Raw genomic sequence first — 22,637 nt, forward strand, 5'->3', positions numbered from 1 at the left:
AGAATTCTTTTGTCAACCTTTTCCACGGAGATTAATCAGGATAATTTGGCTGCAAATGTTGTTGTTTCGCGAAAATAAATCATTTTGAACACTTTTTTCATAACAATCAATCAATCGAATGCGATCGCCATCTAGTGTTCTGGATTCAATTTTGTTCAAAAATGGTTCGAATTATTTTATTTTTATTTCGAAAATCAAAAAAAGCAATCATAAAACATTGAAAGATAAACATAAACAAAGATTTAATCTTTATCTTTATTACCACCAGCAGCACTCAGTTCCTCTTCTTGTTTTCGGAAACATTCACCAACAGGGAAAAAATCCCATGTGCGTTTTTGATATAATTCCCAAACATAAGTTTCCTGGCCTGTATAATCAGTATCCGGTTTATTAATCAAATGCATCAAAAAGAACATATAATTCGCCAGGTTATGTTCTTTAGCAACATGCGTATCGAAACCATGTGGTACTGAATCAAAATAATCTTTCCCGATACCACAGATAAAACAATTGGATTCCATATCATCGGAAACTGATTGCAGTTGGTCACGTAACTCACCAAATGCATCGATGATAAGACCTAGAAGTAAGTAAGTAAGTAAATATTCAATCAGTCAATATTCAAAGAGAACTTACCCTGTAGAATGGCCAATAAAATAACGATAACAAAAAAGAAGAATGTAATATCAAATATAATACGATAAACTTCATATTCATCACCATCAGGTGGTTCAATTTCATCACCGATGCCACCACCAGCACGAACACCTTTATACAGGTGAAATACAAAACAAGTGAGCATATTATGGCATTTTCTATCCACCTGATCGTCTTCTTCTTGCACATAGAATTTACGGAAAAAATTGAATGCAATAACCGTATAAATGTAGACAACAATGATCAACAACATTACAGTCAACACTAATTGTTTGCCATTGTGTGTGACCGATTGCAAAATGGTTTTCAATGTTGGAATTACAACGGCTATATCGAGCAAATGAGCGGCGAAAAAAAAGTAACTAAAATTTCCCATCAACGAAAGAATAAAATAGCCAAGATTGTACAGGAATACCTGAGTGAAAACAACGATAATCAATCGAAAAATTGAACCGAGTGAATGAAACTTACATTGTCCATAAATGTAACACCGACTTTCCAGATTTGATATTGCCAATCACAATGGGTTATGAAGGATATCCACCCTGAACCGCTACCCGCATTTTGTCCGGATTCATCCACATTCGAATTTTTCGATATTCCCAACAATTTACTCAGAGCATCATAATCATATTGTTCAGCATATTTAGCCAGTACACGTTTTTTAACAAATTTATCCCAATAGTTTACCGGGAATGAACCAGTCGATATGACCAATTTATCCCAATAAGCACGATAATTATCTTCAGCTTGTTCGGTAATATACAATCCTTCAAATTCCAAATTTCTGGCGATTTCTTTTTCTCGTTTAAATATGATTAATGGAACTTTGAGATTATAATATGCGATTAGCATAAAAAACGATAACAATGAATGTAACATTGCCAATCCTTTCAACAGCGGTTCCAGATAATACCAGCTTTCTTCAATTTTTATGAATTCTATTACATCATCTTCTTCGCCACTTCCACTGCCACCACTTTCACCGCTTTGTTGTTCACCGGATCCGATGATATCTTGTTCACCGCTTATGGCCGAAGCAATGGCATCATCATCAGGAATATAACTGCTAACTTTATAGAATAATAACATCAAATTTATAACGAAAGCCATGGCCAGGGCAATCTTTTTGATTGTATAAAGATTTCGAGCCAAGCCGTAAACAAATCTGGATGTTAGATGACCAAAATTGAAAACATTTTTCGATCTGTCCGAACCAGATGTTCCTGAATCGGATGCACCGGTCGACGATGATGATGAAGATGCTTTATTCGAAGATGATGTTGATGTGGTGGGTAATTCAACTGAATGATCAATTAACCGATCTGAATCGGGTATGGAACCTTCTGTCATAATAGTGGTAGCATGATGATCATCCGTCATTGATGTTTCCTGATGAACACTTGATTCGTTTCGTGGTTCGTCTTCTAAGAAACATTCGAAAAAAGGCAATTTTCATCAAATTTTTCGAGCAAAATTAATGCAAAACTTACTTAAATCTTCGACGATTCCTTCGTCTATTGCTTGTTGATTATCTAGGTTGGATGTTTGTCGATGTTCATCCGTCATGGTATTGCTGCTAATAAGATGATCATTGGCACTCATCAATGCCATACGTGGTTCAACGACCATCGAAGCTTGATGATAATGAATGGTCGGTGGTTTTTCGATCGGTTCTTCTTCTTCTTCAACCAGACCATATTTACCCAGCATTAATTCAAGAATTATCTTCAATACAATTTTATTGACAAAATATATTGACCACAAACTTAGGTAGGTTCCTTTCAACAATAATTTCACCGATCCATATATTAATTCAAACCAGGTTTTTTCCAACAATGATTGCCATTGTTTTCGTAGAAAACTTGGCTTCAAATAACTAAACAGTCCACAGATTTTTAACCAAACGATTGCAAAAACATTCTTTATTGGATCGAAAAATGATGTTCGTTTTTCCTCACTGCCTGGATGTGGATATTCCTCTGTTCCATGATGACAAAAAAAACAAATCAAAATCAAATCAAACAATCAGCTAGCTGAATCACCAACCTGCTTTTTTCGGTTCATCATCTTCTTCCATGGAAATACTGGAAGCATGTTGCATTTCAAATATAGCATCCTCACAAAAATTAATGAAAGCTTCCAATTTTTCTTTATCACCACCTTCGGTAACGATTGAATAGAAAAATGCACGTTTCGATTCTTTAATCTGTGGTTTTTCCCACTGTCGGATGGTTTCTTCAGCAATTTCAAAATAAACTCTCTCGATACGTTTTGAACTGCCCATAATTTCAATACGGCCAAGATAATTTTCAAAATAACTCAGTAATGAACTTGCTGTTTCTAGAAATCGCTGTAATCGTGGATCATTAGTCATATGCTCGGATAAATTGGTCAACAATACAGCCAAATTGAAACCAATATCCTTAGCCGGGTTATGAAAACGTTCGGTAAATTCACGATAATCCAGATAACCATCATGATTTGGTTCACAACATGACATTAGAAATGCAATATCTTCATCACTATAAATTTTTTGCTGTTGTAATGCTTTACGGAAATCTTTGGCATGAATCCAACCGGTATTTCGTTTGTCATAGTCCTGTCATAAAACAAAATCAATTAATCAGTCAATAATCAATCAAATTCACTCACCTGAAACGATGAAGACGATGTAAAATCTTTAAGTTTCAAGAAAATATCGAAAAATTTCAAAATCATTTCAACATTTGCAGCCGATTCAACCAGTGTGTCGACCATTTGTTTACCAATCGTACCGTTCATAACATTACCTTCCAACATTGATAACATCAGAATGACCATTTCGGTTTGCAGATCTAACAGCATCAACAGTAACTCCAGTTGCGATGAATTTTGTGAAAGTTTTTTTTGCATATGTGCAAACAAAAACATGAATCCAACAACAGCATCCCATAAACGAGAATGGGCCAGCGCTTGTTGATTCATTGTGCACGGGCCTTGAATTGATTCGGTCAACGTACTGAACACTTGTTTGGCAACATTGATTGCTTTGCCAAAATTTTCAATACCAGATTGATCGATAACTTCTTTACTGGAATAATGCCAATAAAAATCCATAATCGATTCTTGTAGCCGAAGCAGATAATCAACAGTGGCAATAACAACATTAACCGTTGTTGTATTACCGGCTTGTGTTCTAAGGTAATTTTGAAATTCCAGATTATGACCTTCACATAATAACTGTATGAAACGGAATAAAGCACAGGTGAATTCTGCATCATGCATATTTTTTTCCCCAGTCGTTCCTTCCGAACCAACACCTAAACCTTCTGCTTTCTGTGTTCGTTCGAATGCATCCAAATCCAGTACGGAGCAAGAATTCATTAGGCCCGCAATCGATATGAAAAAACCAACATCCTTTTTCTCTTTCAAATGTTTCAACATTCGCATTTGAATATCAACATTGCCACCTTTCAGTATGGAAATACCCAATTTCAATGTTTTCAATGCCATCGGACTTGGCAGTCCACGACATGCACTAATATAAAGCAAGACCATTTCGGCAACACCACGTTTTTCCAATCGTTGTTGTTGAAATAATAATTTTTGTTTTTCCATTTCTTGTTCATGAATAGAACTACCATCTTCTTCACCACCATTATCATCACCACCTTCTTCATCGTCATCATCGTTTTCTTCTGACCCACCACAACTTTGTGCAAAAATAAACGCATAATCCATATAAAGTCGATCCTCTTTCATTGCACCACCATGTTCAGTAGTGGCCGAACGTGAAAATGCCGTTGTTAATTGAGCAATCGGATCATGTTTTTCCGAAGTGGATCCTTCTTCGCCGGAAATTTTTTGTTCCAATTCTTCAAACGATTCGGTTGTATCTTCGATTAGCTGTTCATGACCAACATTTTCCACTTCTAACCATTGATCGGAATATGTTTTCAAAAATATATTTATTGCACGATGCCTGTGTTATGTCAATGAAAAAAATAAATTTTAAAAGGTTTATATCAGAAACAAGAGAAATTTCCAGGTAAAAATCAATGTCGGTGTGTCAAAATGGGTTTTTGTTTGTAGCAAACCTGGGCATTTTAGCCAACAATTGATTCATTAGCACTGAATTTTGTATTGCACGTCGTTTAGCAACACTTAATCGATAACGATATCGATTTCCATCGATTTTCTGTGCCGGTTTTATCTTGTCGTTTTTCGATTCGGAAATAAATATGAAGAAAAAAATTTTAAATTTCCATCAAATGACCAACATGCTTTATCGATACATTCACACAGACACACACACAACAAACACATACACATGGGAATAGGATTTTTTTTGAAAGAAATTAAAAACATTACCTTGGTAAAGAATGCAATGATGTCATGCGAAAACATGCAATAACAGCTCGTTTTCTTTGACTTGAAACACAACTACGCCATACACCTTTTTCTTTACTGGATGGATGATCAATCTGAATGAACCACCATAACAAACAATCAAATCACAACAATCAAACAAACAAATAGGGAATTAGGATTTAACAAAATTCGTCATATTCAAAGCCAAGCAAAACAAACATTCACAAAATGCCATTTCCAAAATCAAAAACTTACCATATGAAGACCATACAAAACTTTAGCCATTTCAATAATTCGATCAACCAATTGGTCACCGGTTATTTGCAATTCTTTTGTGGCTGCTGCTTTGTTCAACGGAATCAGATCACCACTGCCGGTAGATGGAGTGGTTTGTGTTTTGGATCCCAGTTTACTGTACAAATAATGCTGCCATGACATATCATCACTTGGATCAATTTTATCCGGTAATGTTAATTGTGTTTTAACATATTCAAATATATCACTTTCGGGCGATTTCTTCAGAAATTTTTCCTTTGTATGTTGAACTAGTTCTTGTTCACGACCGGCAAATAAATTCAATCCAACCGGTAGCAAACGTTTCAAACATGCAACAATCAAACTTGCTGCCAATTCCTTATCTTTATCACGTTTACCATCACGTTTCTTTTTCACTTTTCGTGATGATGATGATCCCGATTGACCACTATCCACTTTAACATTCGAAACTAGTCGGCCACCACGACCCGAAGATGGCATAATCAATGCCATATTATCAATGTCATTTGAAGCAATAAAATTCTGTTCTTCTCGTCGGAAAAATTGTGATTTTAGCCAAATATTGAACACTGTTGAACCACAGTAAAACAAACGTTCTGCATTGCGATTATTTTGTTTGAGCCAATGTTGTCGTTGGATATCAACATATTTGATCAACAATGGATAAAATGCATATAAATCACGAACCAATATGGCAAATTCTTCCTGAATTTGGGATTCAGCATCGGCTGTATCTTCGGTGGTTGTCGATTTGAGCAGAAAACCACCACCACGCATCATATCTTCATTATGATAGGCTTGTTCAGCACGTTGAAGAATTTTTTCCGTTAATGGCATGATTGGATCCACTAATAATGTATCCGATGAATTAATGATTATTTGGCCAGCATGACTTGCTATGGTTGTCATCCAATTTGCCTGGCGGACGCCGATATTATTTCCAATCAAATTTAAAATTGTTTTGAAAATTCCATTCAAATGTTCAGTGGTTACCATCGTTATGTAATTATCACCGGAAACATTAACATTATCCGGACCTTGTGACCACCAGAATGGCAGATATGCACAAACAATCGGTATGATAACATCGACTATATGTGGTTCTTGTTGATAACGTCCATTTTGCACAAATTTTTCAATCTGCCCAATCAATTCATCCAATGTTGGCATGGATGCACCCAATTCGGATAAAACTTCCAATGCTTCTAGCGAATGTTCTTCCGATTTACCATGAATACAGTAACGGTTATGTTTATTCAGATGCGGTTCCAGAAATGCAACCGGAAATGTTGATGCAAATGCAGCCAAACAATTACCAATTGCAGTTCGATGACGATTCAATTCATATTTAATGAATTGTCGACCAAGATTCAGCTGTTGATGTCTTGTGCCCAAAACATAGAGAGAATTTAGCATTTTATAACATGCAACTTGAATATCATTCACTAATAGATCGGATCCGAATTCATTTGCAGCCAAATGATCAAATAACGATGTTAGAACGGGTAATAACATTAATTGGATTGAATTCAATGATGATGAGGTTTTCATTGCTGTACCACGAATATATGGGAATTTGGCTTGTTGTAAATTTACCAAACAATTAGCCAGATCATCAGCAGCATGATTGAAGAATGTTTGCATTGATGTTTTGACAAAATCCGGTGAATATCGTACGATAGTACGGGCATCGATAGCACCGACTAAAACCTGCAAACATCGAACACAGGTTTTAACATCCGAACCAATTACGGAAAGTTTTGATCGAACAAACGATGCAAGTTTACAGAATAAACTTGCAACCAATTCTTTTTCACGAACAGTTGCAACACCTGCTGTAGCAGTTGTTGCAGCAACTGTTGCAGCTGTTTGAACATTAACCGATGCTATTGAATTCAGGAAGAATATTCTTTGTGCGGAGAAATATTTTTCCGTTAATGGCAGCACAACTTTACTGAAAAATTTAACATCACCCGAAGATTGTTTAAATGATGAACGACGGCTGAAATTAGTGGATGGTTTCAACAAACGAAGATTAATCGATGCCGTATCCATGTATTGTAGTAATTTTTCCAGCAAAGATGATGCAAAACGACATTCTTGATTCGGTTGTTGCGTTGTCGATGCTGTTGTACCGGGTGATTCCGGTGCCGCTGCTGGCGAACCAGGCGTCATTGAATTCAATCGATTGCGTTCAATATTTTTATGAACTTTATAACCTTCGAATTGGAGAAATTTCAGCAATTCTTGCGAACGTTCACGATTTTTTTTCTTCTCTCGATCGGTTAACAAATCATATGGTACCATTTGTGGATGAATTATATTAACATTTTGGCCAACATTTTGACCACCGGCAGCCATCATTCGACTTTGTTCGCGGACGTTTTTTGCCCAAATATCATGAGCATTTTCCGCCAAACGCTCGGCCATTGTTTGCATTTCACGATTCAACGTTAGATTAGTCATATCAACTGGTTGTGGATTATAATCCTGTATGGATGTTGCTTGATGTGACATGGTCGTTGGTTGCGATTTGCTGGTCAACGTTCCACTACCACCGGAATCTGATCGATCAATAATATAGCCTAATGCTAACAATGTTTTCAATGCATCTCGTATCGGTTCACAATATAATTGTTTTTCACGTTCATTCAGCATTGGATATGGTTTCAAACGTGGATGTGATTTTTTATATGACCATTGTTCACCATATTGCCAACCATGATCAAATTTGCGTTGTGCCCATGCATCATGGTAATGTTCAGAAAATTTTTGCACTAAATTCATCAAATCTGCTGATAAATTTATCCGGGATATATCAACCGGTTCAGGTATATATGGAAATTCCCGTGCACCAATTTGTTTATGAAAATTTAAATCCTCCAATGAATTGGCTGGCATTGAATAATCAGGTGGTAATGCACTTGCAATAGCTGTCAAACATGGTAATGCTTGACCAAACAGATCTGGATCATAATCCATTTTAGCTAATGAGTCGAAAATGTTTGAAAACAAAACCATAGTCAGGCGGCGTTCTTCTTCCGATGCTGAACCATACGGTGCTTGACCACTACCGGAACCATAATAACGGCCGCAACGTTCAAAATGTAATGTTAGCAGACGATAAGCGACTGTCGTTGATTCAGATATTGTTGAAACATCGATTGATAATTTTCGCAACAATCGTAACAACATTGCAGGCATCATTTCTTTGGTTAATGCGACCAAGAAATCTGATACGATTTCTCGTTGTCCCTTGGTTAGGATTTTTACTTTTGCCAAACGATATACAGTGTGGAGTGAAGCATCCAATAAATTAGACCAATTATCCGCATCGGCAAAATAATAATGGTATTTGATTAGCAATGGTAGTACAGCATTACCAAGATAACGATTCAATGCTAATGACATTTCACTATCATTACCGCTAGCAGAATCACTGCCAGTTTCAAACATTGTTGCAGCGCGAAGATCCGGCAAAAAAGCTTCTTCTAATAATCGGAAAAATGATTCTTGACTATCGATACCGTATACACGTTCAAGGAACAAAACAATCGATTGTTTATGTGATGGTAGCAAACTATTTGGCATATCAGATTTTCCCTCTGCATTGTTGCTGTTTGCAGTCAACGTAAATCTCAACGACAAAACACCTTCCAAATCTTCAATCGGCACCAATGAACGTAGAATGGCACGTGTACGAAGACATTCATTTTTGCCCTGGGCGATTGTTGCCGCTTCTGGTGCACAACGACCAAGAACATCGACCAGTGTACAATAAAAATTCAATATAGCTGATCCCATATCGATATAATCTTCATCCTGTTCATCATCCTGGTCCTGTTGTTCCATTTCTTTCATTTGTGATTGTTGCCCTTGTCGTTGTTGTTGACGCTCTTTGGCAATTCTTTCGGACATTATTATTGCTTCTTTAATGGCAGCTAGCAAACCTTGTCCTTCACCACGTAATGCTGGCCCAAGACATTCAGGTCTTCGAATCAATAGCCGTATGACAAGATTTGCATTCTCTTCTACTGATTCTCCATTAACCCAGACACAGAAACGCAGAAAATCCAGGTAACGTTCACCTTCAACTGGATCCCATCCCACATCCGGGTAACCTTTATCAATTAATTCTTGATTTGATTGCAGACCGCAACGGGACAGGTAAATTGCAATTTTTTCCAAATAATTTTCACGCAATGCCAATGCAAGTTCAGGATTTTCCATCAACGATGAATAAGCTACATCTAACGGTGTAGTTCCGCGAAGTGATGGTCGTGAAAGTAAAATATTTGAATGTTCCAACAGAAAATCCAGATGATCAAACATGGCTTTCTGATTTTTCCTCCCGGACCGGCAAAAAAAGCAAAGAAAACGACAACAAGCAACAACCATTTCGGATATTGAATCCGAGCGATTTGATGCAGCAATAGCTGCAGCCGATAACGATGATTGTGAATCATCGGATTTTTGTTGTTTTTTCAGCGTATTCATCATAACATCCATAACATTTTCATGAACACGTAATATGCGAATCAAGTCTGGATGTTGAAAGAAAATCTTGTTATTAACCATAGTCCACAATGATTGTCGCATAACTTCTTCTTCTTCCGGACCCATTTGTACGGGCAGTAATGCACGAACAACATTCAAGTGACGCAATAAATCTTCAACATCAGCTTTAGATTGATCACTCATAACATAAGTATTGCTTAGAGCTTCCATTAGCGTTCCCACACCATTATAACAACGAAGTAGTAAGTAAAACATTTGTCTAATCAATTCATTATTCTCCAATTCAGTATCTTCAGCCCAATGAATGATTGTCGTAACAATTTTCCGAACAAGGATATCTTCGGGTGGTTCTTTTGATTTTTGGCCTCCACTACTTTCACGTTTTTTGCCGAATGATGATTTAACATTATCAACTAAATTGAATAATTTATTTGACCAGGATCGTGATGAATGATGGCCCATCATAGAATCATCGATACCAGAATCAGAATCATTTTCCGTCTCCGCATCATCCTGACAATGACGGATAACATTGATTTTATGGATAATTTTTTCATGAAAAATTGTCAGAATTTCTTTCAATTCATCACGTGTTGGACATAAATCCTGGTTTTCTTCATTATCCGGATGATTAAACGCAAGAATTGTTCGCATTTGTTCTTGTGGTTGACAACGAAATTCACGGGTTTTTTTCGCAGCAACAGCGGCTGGCATATCTTCTTGTTTGATTTCAATATAACGCCTGAGTTGATCTGCTTGTAAATCTTTGACATATGTCGAGCTAAATGCAATAATTGCTTCAACACGATGACGTAATTGTAGATCCATCAGATGATGAAGAATCAATGTCATTTGTAGTTGGACACCTTCATCCAAACTCATTTGGATCAGACCTTTCATTCGTGGAATACTTTCAAAATCATAATCAGGATCGAATGTTTCCGGATCGATTAGGATCAAAATTCGTTCTAAATCTTGATCATCAATGCAACCAATCAGCAGGAGTTTATCCGCCAATTTGATTAGCGGAACGAAGAGATTTTCATTCGAACCACCAATTGGATCTCGATTCGGTCGATTTCCTTTGCGTACTGCATCATCCAATGCTTCCATTACAAATTGTTTCAGAACGTCTACGGGGAAAAACGGACTGGCCATATCACGAATTGAATAATTTTTCTGATTCGGTTCATTCATTGACATTTTTGGCCGTATCGATACAGATTTCAATGATGACAATGAATGTATCATACGATCATCACCAATTGCGTATAAACGTCGAAGATTATCACTAACCGGCAGAATGAATTCATTTTGGGTAAGATTTCTTGCATTTGCATGGATTTCAAAATGTAAATCAATCAAAAGGTCAGCAAAACCAGTACGCAATGGACCGGACATATATTCGGATTTGATTGCAAACATGAGTTGCTTGGCATCAACATGATCGCATATAATATGTGCAGCACGATTATTACCTTGAAAACAAAGCGCACCATATAATGCAAGTGTATGTGAATGAAATTGTAGAAATCGTTCATTTTCGATCAGTTCTAAAATATCAATGCAACGATCTTCTTCCGGAACGTGAATAACTAATTGCGATACAGGATCTTCACATAACATTGACCAACCACGTATGTCGGATAATTTTAATGAATGGGGTCGAAGCGATTGATTCGGTACTCGTGACCATTGATAAGATTGAAGATATTGTACACGAAGTCGTGGTGGACATTGTGGTGCCAAATGTTTACGGCTAGTTTTCAATATAGCCGATGATAACGGTAACGTTGTTGGTGTACGACCCAATTCGAATTGAAGACATTCTTTTGATGTTGCTTCGAAAATAATGGCCGGAAACAGTTTAATACCCGGTTCGATGCGAAATTTATGTCGTAATGATCGGCCATCAGCTGTGAATGTTAAGCAACCAGTAGCCGTATCAACATGACAACCAATAAACATTCCTTGATTCGATCGTGAAGTTGATCCTTGTTGTTGTTCATCTTCATGAACTTCTGCATACATTTTGCCGGCATTCAACATATAGCAATTTTGTCGATCAAAATAATCGGAAAGCTGACCAGTTTCAGACCAAACCTGTAATGTTACTTTACGAATGCCAGAAGAATCGAATGTTTTTGTTTCGAAATGCTTGAAATTTGGTGTGACCCATCCGATCCAAACATGATTTGGATCCTGGCCAGGAAATACACGGACACCGTAAAAATATTCATCAATCAAATCCAAAACTGTATTGTCCAACAAATCATTCGTTTCATCGGGTAATGTTTCGGTTTCCATTTTAACTCGTGAACCACGTCGAGCCGAAATAGCTCCAGTTGCACCTGCAGGAGCTGCAATTGTAGATCGACGACGACCAATCGTGCTTGTTGGAAATGGTGGTTGCAGACCACGAAATGATGCATTACTAACATCGATTTGTGGTATGCCTGCTTGTAGCAATCCGGTACCGATTTCTTGTGCACGTCCAGCTTGTCGTCTTTGTTGTTGATGTTGTTGTTGTTGTTGTTGACGACGTTCTTGTTCTTGCTTATCTTCCGGTTTCCTATTGCCATAACGTAAAAATCGAAACGGTGATTTACTACGAATTTTCGGATCAACAATTTCCGTCGAATGTTGTTGCGATTTATTCGCAGCACGATTCAGTGCTTCAACACTTGTTGATCGTTTTGATCTAGCCGATGCGTTTGTTGTCATTGTTGCCATCATAACCTGTGCTTCATGTACGGTTGGTACTTTCAGTTCATTTTCAAATGATTTTGTTTTAACCAATGCACTTTGTTTGCGTTTCATCCATGACATTTGTGATTGCTGTGGTTGCGGTGTATTAATCGCATTTTCATCCGATTCATTTCCTCCAACACCGACACCTCCGCTTCCGCCAGCAGCCGCAGCAGCTGTAGTATCCGAATATGCACGATTCAACTCTTTAACATCGGAAATTGAGAAACCAGATTTCAACATATGTTGTTCCAAACGAGCAGGATGCATAAATTCTGCACTACGATTACGTTGAATTCGGCGTCGGATTTCATCCCATCTGGAAGATTTTTCCAAATCATCGATAAGAAAATCATTAATCTGGACAGGTAATGATAATCGTAAAAATTCCCAACTTGCTTTTTCTTGTGTTTCGAATAATTTATGTGATAATTTCAATGCAGGTGATGAATCTGAACCTGATGGTATTCGTATAACTTCAATATTAGAATTATCATCCAGATCACCAAATATTGGTTCATCTTTATTGTACCAAAAAGTCATCGAACGATTCATATTAACACAAAATGGTTGATAACCTTCTTGCAGTCCACATTGAGTGAAAAATTTCAGTTGATTTACATCTTGGCCACAAATCAGACGAATCTTCTGGTGAACACCAAGAGTAAATGCCGGAACAAAACCACCACCACCATCAGCAGTGGAAATAGTCGATGATAATTCTGAACTGAATGCAGCTTCACTGCCTAATGAATCCAACAACAGTTCCCCATTCAAACTGAATGATATGATTCGATCATTCAGATCGAGCATACAACCAACAACATCACCAACTTGTACTGGTTTTCCAAATGTTTCATTACTATTTGCATAACATTTTTTGGCACGCAAACAATCATAACCAAATGAACAATCATCATTACCAAGTTCGAAATTTGGCGAAAATGATGTTCGTGCCCAACCCAATCGTATTGGACCTTCGGTAAGAATTTCTACTTCATAATACCATTTTCCATTATGAACGGAATAAGTTTTCTCTGCTCGATATGAACGAAAATCATATTGACGATTTTTCGTTGACGAATCTTTTCGACCAAAAATATTTGCTACTGATTCGGCTGCAGAATCACCACTTGGCGGTTCTAGATTATAACCATATGCCAGTAATGTTTTTACTGTTTCAGTTGCTGTATCACGATTCGCTTTTTTGATTACATCATCAACCAACCGGTAAGGAACTAAATGCGGACTACGACGCATTAGATGATCTTCTAGTCGGCCATAAGTCCAACCTTGTGCAATTCTTTCTCTTGCCCATACGTTATGTGTATTTTCCGCCAACAGATCAACCAATTCGATCATTTTTGCATTCAATTCAATTTGTGATAGATCCATTGGTGCTGGCTTATAACCATTCGATTGCAAATATGGATCATTAGGCAAACGTATGGATTTAATACGTGCTGGTGTTTTATCCACTGTAATACGGTAACCAATTGCTAGGATTGTTTTCAATGTTTGTAAAGCTAAAGTTGTGTCGTATTTCTTTTCATTCAATGGCAATCGTTCGAATGATGTCAAACATGGATGTGTGCGAGCAATATCATCACGTTGTTCGGAATAAATCCAACCTTGTTCAATTTTATTCATTGACCATACTTCATGAGTATTTTCCGCCAATTTATCCCGAACTGATTCAATATATGAAGGCAAACTTATTTCATTCGTTTCCACTGGTCTAGGGACAAATGCTGCATCATCGTATAGTTCAACGTTTGGCCCATAAATAATTCCTTTAACCAAATCTCCAAATTGAAAGCAAGGTTCTATGTTCAATTCTTGTGCAGGCAATAATGTCTGTATGATTGGTGAATGTCCTTGTGGTGGCCCGAATCGCAATCGGCCATGATCACCACCGAATAAAAACCGGCACGAATATTTCGCACCGAAACTTATGACCGGATAAAACATGCCATCAGTGTTGAAATTTTTGAAACAACCGCGAATCGGAATCCCATTCACAGTAAACGTTATCAACGGGATATTCAGGTCTAAAATACAACCGATAACTGTATTTTTCTGCACGGGAAATTGCTCAGTCATCGTTCCTCCGGGAACATTTCCCGTGGGAATATTCCTGACCAAATTTGCTCGGCCACAAGTCCAAATATATTGGCCATCGAATCCATATGAATAAAGATCATCACCAACACCATTACCACCCCACTTACAACCACCACTTGGATATGGAACATAACCCTGGGTGTTTGCCCAACCACAACGAAAATGTGGTTCCAAATGTGTAACCATTTCAATATGATCGATTATAACTTCGAAATACCATTTACGATACATTGCTGAATTTTCCACCTTGCCAACATAGAAATTTGGTCGCATTGAGGCCACACGATCAATCAGTTTGGTTTGTAAAAGAAGATTTTTACTTGGCAATAAATTATCGCAAATATTATTCTGTGATGATCGAACGGCAACACCATTGCCAACACATAGTGAACAAAGAACATCCAGAACTTTAGGATCACGACCATGTTTTTCCAATAACGATATAATAACTTTGATATGATTTTCTTGCATCATATTCAATGCTTCGGGTGAATCAATTAGGACGCAGTGTAAAACATCGAGCATTCCGGTTCCTTCACTTGCTTGTTGTGATGAAAGTGATGCAAACAGCCAATCTAAACGATGTGATTGCGCAAAATGAGCACAATTAGTGTGATTACCTTTTATGATTGCAGCCAGCAATTGATAAAGATAATTTGTAATGGTATCCCAATTCGAATTACTTTCATCACCAAGCAGAGCGGTTAGTAAACCTTGCGTTGTTATAATATTCATTTTATCAACTGCTTCCAGGATCAGATTGAGAATTCCTTCCTCTTGGAAAAGATCTTGACGATTACGCAGTGCTTTCAGGCGATTTTGTCGTTCTTCATGATCACATTCGGCATCTGGTTGTGCAAAATAATTTATCAGATCTTCCAAACACATAATCATTCCTTGTTGATCTTGATCGGTGAACAATGGTGATGTTGCGGGTGCGTTTGACGCTGCGGCGGGCGCCATAGTGGTAGAAGGAACAGTTCCCGCAGGCGATGGTGATGGTGAACGTGAAAGACGATGTCCACGTTGTGTTGTCCGTGATGAATGTAATGAATTCAGAATCCAAACAAACCGGTTAAATTGTTGTTCACATTTGCGAATGACCCGTGCAGTTTTTCCTTCTTCTTCTTGCGACCGAGAGAATTCCAGTCCATCATCCATTTTACCTTCTTCGGACATGATTGCCTGCTTTTCCTCGACTTTACCAACACCTCGTTTTTTTGTTTCATATGTTTTATATGATAACCATAGGCCAGTTTCGCAATGTTGTACATATACGGTAGTATCACCAAATTTTATCAATGGTAACCCTATGATTTCTTCATCTTTTTCATCTAAATCACGTTTATCATCTTTATTTTTTTCTTTATTTGGTTTTAGACAGAATGCTGCCCGTTCTATGGTTGCTTCTTCTCGTGACAGTAAACAAATATCATTGGCATCATTAATACCCAAATAACGACCGGTTGTAATATGATGTATACGCAATGGATGACCCCAGTTGATAAATCCACCAGACCATTTCGTACGGGCTAAATCTAAACGCCATAAACTTCGTGCCTGGTTAAATACAGCGCCACCTTCATAAACAACGGTATTTTGTTCGCCACCACCACCAGCAGAATCGGATGACCAATTTGTCGGCACAGTCAGACATTCATCACCACCATGGAAAAAACGTAGGACTTCACCGCCGAAGACAAATCCAACATTTTTAGCACGTGATGTACCGGTTCCGAATGGTGCAATAGACCAATGTGTTTGATGAAACGAAGCGTTTACAACATAACTTCCAGCTTCCAATGCGGTATGCAGATAACGTTCAGTTGCAACGGAAACCAAAATCAAATCATCACCAACACGAACTTTTTCACCTTCGGATCGTTGTTTCGATGCAGGATGAATTGTCCACCAACATGCTTCACCTTGAGAATTTTCTCGCAAGCCAACATCGAATGATAATTTATCTTTGGATGAACTTGTTGATAAACATGCCAGATACATATTTGAATGACCATGACGCAAAAGGACTGCATGACCATAAAGCAGAGTTCGATGGCCACCTGCAGCATTAGATTTACCACTGCTGCTGCCGCTTCCGCTGCCTTCATTATCATTGTTTTGATTTTCTGCTTGTTCTGCGGTAACCATTTCTTGTAATGCACGAACTGACAATGCTTGTTCGATGACAAAAACACATGATGATATTTCAGGTGGTTGGTTTTTATCGGCAATATTTTCCAAATAACAATGACGATTACCAAAACCTTCAGCAGCCAAACAAACACGGTTATTTGTGGCACCATGTTGTAAACATACCATATCATCCTATAAAATGAATTGTCATTATTATTATCATCAAAATGTGACCACCAACAAATCAAATGAACAAATACCGTTCGTAAGAATGAAATATCATCTTGTTCGGAACCTTCGTCGGCCATTTTGAAATTTTGGAATTTGATCAAAACACTTTCAATGAAAAATTGTCTATTTCACTAGCAATGATGACAGATGATATTTTGGGTGAAAAACATTTTTTATGCAAAAGAAAGTTTATTGGATGCCAACAACAACAAAAACACCACACTACACTCAAATCACCATAAACATTACCAATGAATAAATTTTTTGTCAATAAAATGATGTCAGTCACTCTTTTTACCGAATCGATTGATCGATCGATTCGTTGGATGATTTGTTTGTTGATTTAATTTTGTTTTCTGTTTGATTTCAGTTTTTTTCTTGTAAATCAAATCAAATTGATGATCAGAATCAGAAAAATTCATTCCATCGGTAAACTTTTACATTACCGGCATCATTATTATTATTACCATATGGATTTTTAGTTCATTTGGTTTTTCGGTCGCTGGAATTTCTTCTTCTTCGTATTTTGTCGTTGAATTCCTTGTTGCACTGTATTGTACTGTACTGTGTAATGTGTGACTGTGTGACCTAAACTAAGAACGAATGTTGTTGGTGAAAAAAAACAACAATTCAAATATGAAGAATATTCTTACATTCACGTACATGTACACTGTATATTCTTCTTCTTGTTGTCTATGTTTATTGTTCTTACTCCACTCGAACTGAACTGATGTTTGAACTAAAATGAAAAGTTAATTTTAGACATTTTTCACCCAAAAAGAAAATTCTTTTCGATTATGGATGTTTTATAACATTATCCAAGTGAGAACGCACAGCCAGCAATCAAATTTTAAAAAAAAGCAACGCAAAGCAAAAAACAAAACAACCATATGGAATGGCAGCGATTCGCATCGACATTGTTTGGTTTTTTATTAATTTTTGTTTGTTTGTTAATTTCCGATTAAAATGATCAAATTGAAAGGGGAATAAAGTTATTTTATTAGGGATTTTTGTGGTTATCGTGAAATTGAATGTAAAAAATGATTCAAACGGTTATAATAATCCGGATGTTTATGAATATTCATATGTGATGCTCCGTTTGCCCAAAATGGTTCGACAGGATTTTTTAGCCGTTCATAAATAGCAATAGCATGGCAGATATCGACTAACATATCTTCACTGCCATGTATAACAAATGTTGGACTTTCAATCAGCGAACATCGATCAATATTAGCAAATGGATCGAATGGCAAGGTTCGACTATTGTGATCATTACCACCGCTGCCGGTGAGATTATATGGAAAATAAATCCGAATACCGGACATGAATGCCGATTGAAGGATAACACCACTAGCAACCATACGTGTAGCAGCCATATAAGTTGTAGGAACTGAACCGATACTTTCACCAAATAAAATCAAATCGTCTGGATTCAATGATTTACGACGCATTAATTCATTGATTGCAGCTTCAATATCAGCATAAATATTACGTTCAGAAGGTTGGCCACTACTCATACCATAACCGGAATAATCATAGGAAAAAATATTATACCTAGGTAATTTGCGTTTCATTTTCCATAAATGACTTAAAATTGTGCCAATATCTTCAGCATTTGTGTGACTATAAACAATAGTACCACGTACGGAACGTAAACGTTTTCGACTTTGATGGATAAAAATACAAGCCACACGATTACCATAACGATTAAATGCATAAAAACATTCTAGATATTTTGCTATACGAATGAATTTTCTTTGATAAATTTCTTGAAGTTTATGATTCATAGGATTAGCAATGAAATGACTTAATAGAATTTCTCCTTTCAAATTCTGAATATCCAGTTGATTCGGTTCATTTGCCGCAGTGGTTGCGATGGACGATAAATGATGATCAAAATCAAAAACATATGTATCATGCGGTGGGCAGAATGCAAACAATGATATTATACGATCTAAACATACGCAACGATTACCTAATGAATTTATACGCAAACAGAACGCTTACCGAATGTTATTTCCATCGATCGGGATGATGGCCGCAAAAATGAATAATAAATTCGTTGTATAATCAACCATAACCATAAGAATTTTTCATCTAATTCACGCCAAAAATTATAAATTTTCCGTTCACGATATTCTTCATTATGATTTGTTCGTCGTATTGGATATCGTCGTTTATACAGATAGGTTATTTGGAAAAATTTTTCCACTTTTTCTGGTTCCATTTTTATCGTTCAATTCAATCAACCAAATTAAACAACAACAAACATTTAAAGCGAGAAAAAATGTAACAATTTTATTTTGAAATTAACAAAAAAAAATTAACAAAATTTAATAATATTTATCCGAATTAAATAACAAGATATAGGTGGCGGCAGCTATAAATCCAATTAATGAACCAATACCAGCACGTTTTGTTCGTAATTTCCACATCCATTTGTCGGCATTTGGCAGCGATTGATTTGGGACATTGCTTATTAATCCACCATATAATGCACCGGTTGTAATAGCTGATATGGCAGTATTAATATCATCATTTTTTTGATGTTGATTCAAACTAGTAGCGGCAACACCGATAGCCGAATATGTCAGGGCAATCGAACCGAATGTATTGGCCATACGAGCACCATTTCTGGTTATGTAATTTAATAATTTAGTCCGTTTTATGCGGAGAAATTCCTTGGATGATGATTCTTTTAGCTGGGCAATTTCTTTCAAACCTCGATATGTTCCCATTGCACCACCAAAACCAGAACCCAACATGACAGCACCACCAATTTGTGAGAATGCTAATTCAAAACGACCACGATTATGAATCGTTGACGATGTGCCACCAACACCACCGAAATCAGGAACAATATATTCGGCAGCTAATTGATCGGGTAATGATGATTGATTCAAAAATGGTGATTTTATTTGATTCGGTTTTATATTAGCGAATAACGATGGCGAAGACAATGATGATGGTGATGATGATGGATGGGTGTCAAATAAATTAGCAGGATCCATGGTGAAAAATTGAAAATATCACTATTTCGAAGTTTGTTTTCGAACGCGTGAAATCAAAAAAATAAAAATAAACAAACACTGTGTATACGTTGTTCATTAAGGACGTATCATCACATCGATCATTATTCGAAAATTTTCAATTTCTTTGGGTTCGAAAAAAATAGGAATTTCAAAATGTCAAAATTTTTTTAAACCAAAAACAATCAAGAACACACTAATATCATCGAAACATAAATAAAAACCTTTTTTGTTTGAAAGATTGAAAGCAAAAAAAAACTGGAACACAATGAATTGATGAATTTAGCTTGAAAAACAATGAAAGAATTCATTGAATAAACAAACAAACGAAAAATGTTTTCATTAGAAAATGTTGAAGCCTAGATTTGTATCTTTTTTCGAAATCAATCGAAAGTTTTTCGTTTGTTTAAAATTTACCCAGAATTGTTGGTGGTAATTAATGTTGGTCAAATGGATATATGTCCTATATGGATCAAACATTCGAATGTGAAAAACATTCGAATTCGAATGTCTAAATATTTACATTGTCCATATCGAACCCACAAAAAACTCTTCATTTCCAATGAAAAAAACATAAACATTGAATATCCAGAATTTTGTATTTTTTGTTGTTGTAACAAACCAAAACAGTTTGACAGTTTGTAAATGATCATTGATGATGATGACCCTGTCTGGTGGCAATATTCATAGCAGAAAATAGTTTACATAGTGATTCGATTTGATTGAACAAATAATCAAAACAAAACCAAAAAAAAACCGAAGATCAATATTGCTACGCAAGTTGTTTTTCGCGGTTTGTATATCGATATAATTCGATATTATTGCCTGGATCCAGCAAACCAAAACAGCAAAAAAGAAACCAGACACCAGTATTGTAATCAACAAATGTATCGATTTTGATTATGGTCGTCATTGTTGATTTCTCAATTTAATTTTCAAAGAAAAATCATTCATTCAACATTCATGACATTTTGTTTACATTCAACAAAAACAGCACAGAGTGTTGAATTTTGTTTTGTTTTTGACGAATTTGAGATTCTGGTTCCAACACAATAGGGTCGTTGTGTGTATTATTGGTCGGTTTTGTGTGAAAATAGAGTCCCGGAATGTAAACACACGGGGAATGGAATCGATCTTGATTCTATCAAAAATAATTACAAGGTTCATTCCACTTTACACTTTTACAAATGATTGTTGTTGCTGAAAAAACAACAACATTTTTGACATGTCCGAAAATAGCTTTGGAAAACAAGACAAAAAATTGATTCTGATTTTTTCTCAACAAACCAAGTCGCTTGGGTAAAAATAGAATTTTTGATTTTTTGAAAGAAAAAAAATCGATTTATTTAAAACGGTGTCGTCAACAACATTAACATCGTGAATTCATCAAACAACAACAAACATAGACATTCACTAAATGATGGAATCAATTATGATCATGATGAAAAGCAACAGAACACACTCTCTCTCCCTCTCTCTTGATCATTATCATTAAAAAGTTGCAGTTATTTTCCATTGATACGAATAATGAATCTTCTCTTTTCTCGGTTCGATTCATTAAGAGCAAAAAATGTTTAAATTTTTTTTCAACAACCAACCATAATAAACACACTGCCAATCATCAACATTAACGTCTTCGTCACCACCATTCAAAGTAAATGATGTTTTCAATATGTTCAGAAAAAATGAAAATAAATTTAAGTGAAGCGGTTTTTTCACTCTTTGTTTTGGTTTTGGTTTCTTTTGAATTTTTCATTTTGGTTTTGGGTTGATTATGTCCACAACTTGACGAAGAAAAATATTTTCCACAAAAAGTATGGTTAGGGACAGGTTTTTCGTTACCGAATCATTAGATCAAGATCATTGATGATGATGGTCGTGCAGGTGATGAATAATAATGAATCCATTCACCACCAAATGATAATGATCCATTTTTAGATTGCAAAAAGATACAACAATCATCATCATTAATGAAGGTGTTAATGATGATGATGGCCATTTTCATCATATGGCCATCATTTTCACCCTTTATTCATTCTAAATATGCAAATGATGATGATAAAGAGTGACAGAAATTAAGCATTTCAAGAAAAACATCGATTAAAAGAGATGGTTTTTTCAGAAAAAATAACCTGCAATTCATTATGATGATGATCTCTTTATGATAATCATCATATCTCGATCGGTGGTCGTTGTCGACAAATTCTTTTCAGCAAACAAAAAACAACATTTATCGAATGTCGTCCATCACCATGGTGCATCATTAAACCATTAGCCAAACGATCATAGTGATCATCATAATTATCGGGTTATTGATGACAATAAAATATTTGATGATCGGCTGTGTGCGTGCAATAAATTCCATCAAAAATGAAATCAATATAATCAAATGTGTTGAGCACAAACAGGTGCTTGTTGTCAATCAATCGATGAAGGTCAATCAATAGTGAAAACAAATCACAAAAAGAATTTCATTTTTTAACCATTACTGATGATGACATAATATAAACGCCCTTTGCACTGGTATCATCAAAAAGTGTGATGAACGAAAACATCGATACATCG

The 22,637-nt window shown here is 36.2% G+C and overlaps 3 protein-coding genes and 1 long non-coding RNA gene across 4 annotated transcripts; all 4 read right to left on the bottom strand.

Annotated features, from left to right (window-relative positions):
• Positions 1–144: 144 nt before the first annotated feature.
• RyR (Ryanodine receptor) lies at positions 145–17,644 on the bottom strand. Its single transcript, XM_075821042.1, has 9 exons — positions 17,073–17,644; positions 5,266–17,004; positions 5,011–5,123; positions 3,313–4,621; positions 2,707–3,259; positions 2,151–2,639; positions 1,129–2,084; positions 637–1,072; positions 145–580 (listed from the first exon to the last, which is right to left on the bottom strand). Exons 1-9 carry the CDS (start codon positions 17,118–17,120, stop codon positions 243–245), a joined length of 15,981 nt encoding a protein of 5,326 aa, XP_075677157.1. The 5' UTR covers positions 17,121–17,644; the 3' UTR covers positions 145–242.
• Positions 17,645–17,948: 304 nt separating this feature from the next.
• On the bottom strand, positions 17,949–19,319 carry LOC113798277 (alpha/beta hydrolase domain-containing protein 17B-like). The gene is made up of 2 exons (XM_027348790.2): positions 19,051–19,319; positions 17,949–18,997 (listed from the first exon to the last, which is right to left on the bottom strand). Exons 1-2 carry the CDS (start codon positions 19,268–19,270, stop codon positions 18,060–18,062), a joined length of 1,158 nt encoding a protein of 385 aa, XP_027204591.2. The 5' UTR covers positions 19,271–19,319; the 3' UTR covers positions 17,949–18,059.
• LOC113798278 (mitochondrial import inner membrane translocase subunit Tim23-like) lies at positions 19,315–20,145 on the bottom strand. Its single transcript, XM_027348791.2, has one exon. It carries the CDS (start codon positions 20,052–20,054, stop codon positions 19,377–19,379), a length of 678 nt encoding a protein of 225 aa, XP_027204592.2. The 5' UTR covers positions 20,055–20,145; the 3' UTR covers positions 19,315–19,376.
• Positions 20,146–22,043: 1,898 nt separating this feature from the next.
• Positions 22,044–22,585, bottom strand: LOC142645255 (uncharacterized). The gene is made up of 2 exons (XR_012846406.1): positions 22,205–22,585; positions 22,044–22,109 (listed from the first exon to the last, which is right to left on the bottom strand). It is a non-coding gene; the product is annotated as an uncharacterized LOC142645255 (long non-coding RNA).
• Positions 22,586–22,637: the final 52 nt, after the last annotated feature.

The sequence above is a fragment of the Dermatophagoides pteronyssinus genome, unplaced genomic scaffold (assembly GCF_027571235.1).
Source record: "Dermatophagoides pteronyssinus isolate colony J.1.1.1.1 unplaced genomic scaffold, Derpt_VIB-CSIC_2022.12 sq0008, whole genome shotgun sequence".
NCBI classification, from domain to species: Eukaryota; Metazoa; Arthropoda; class Arachnida; order Sarcoptiformes; family Pyroglyphidae; genus Dermatophagoides; species Dermatophagoides pteronyssinus.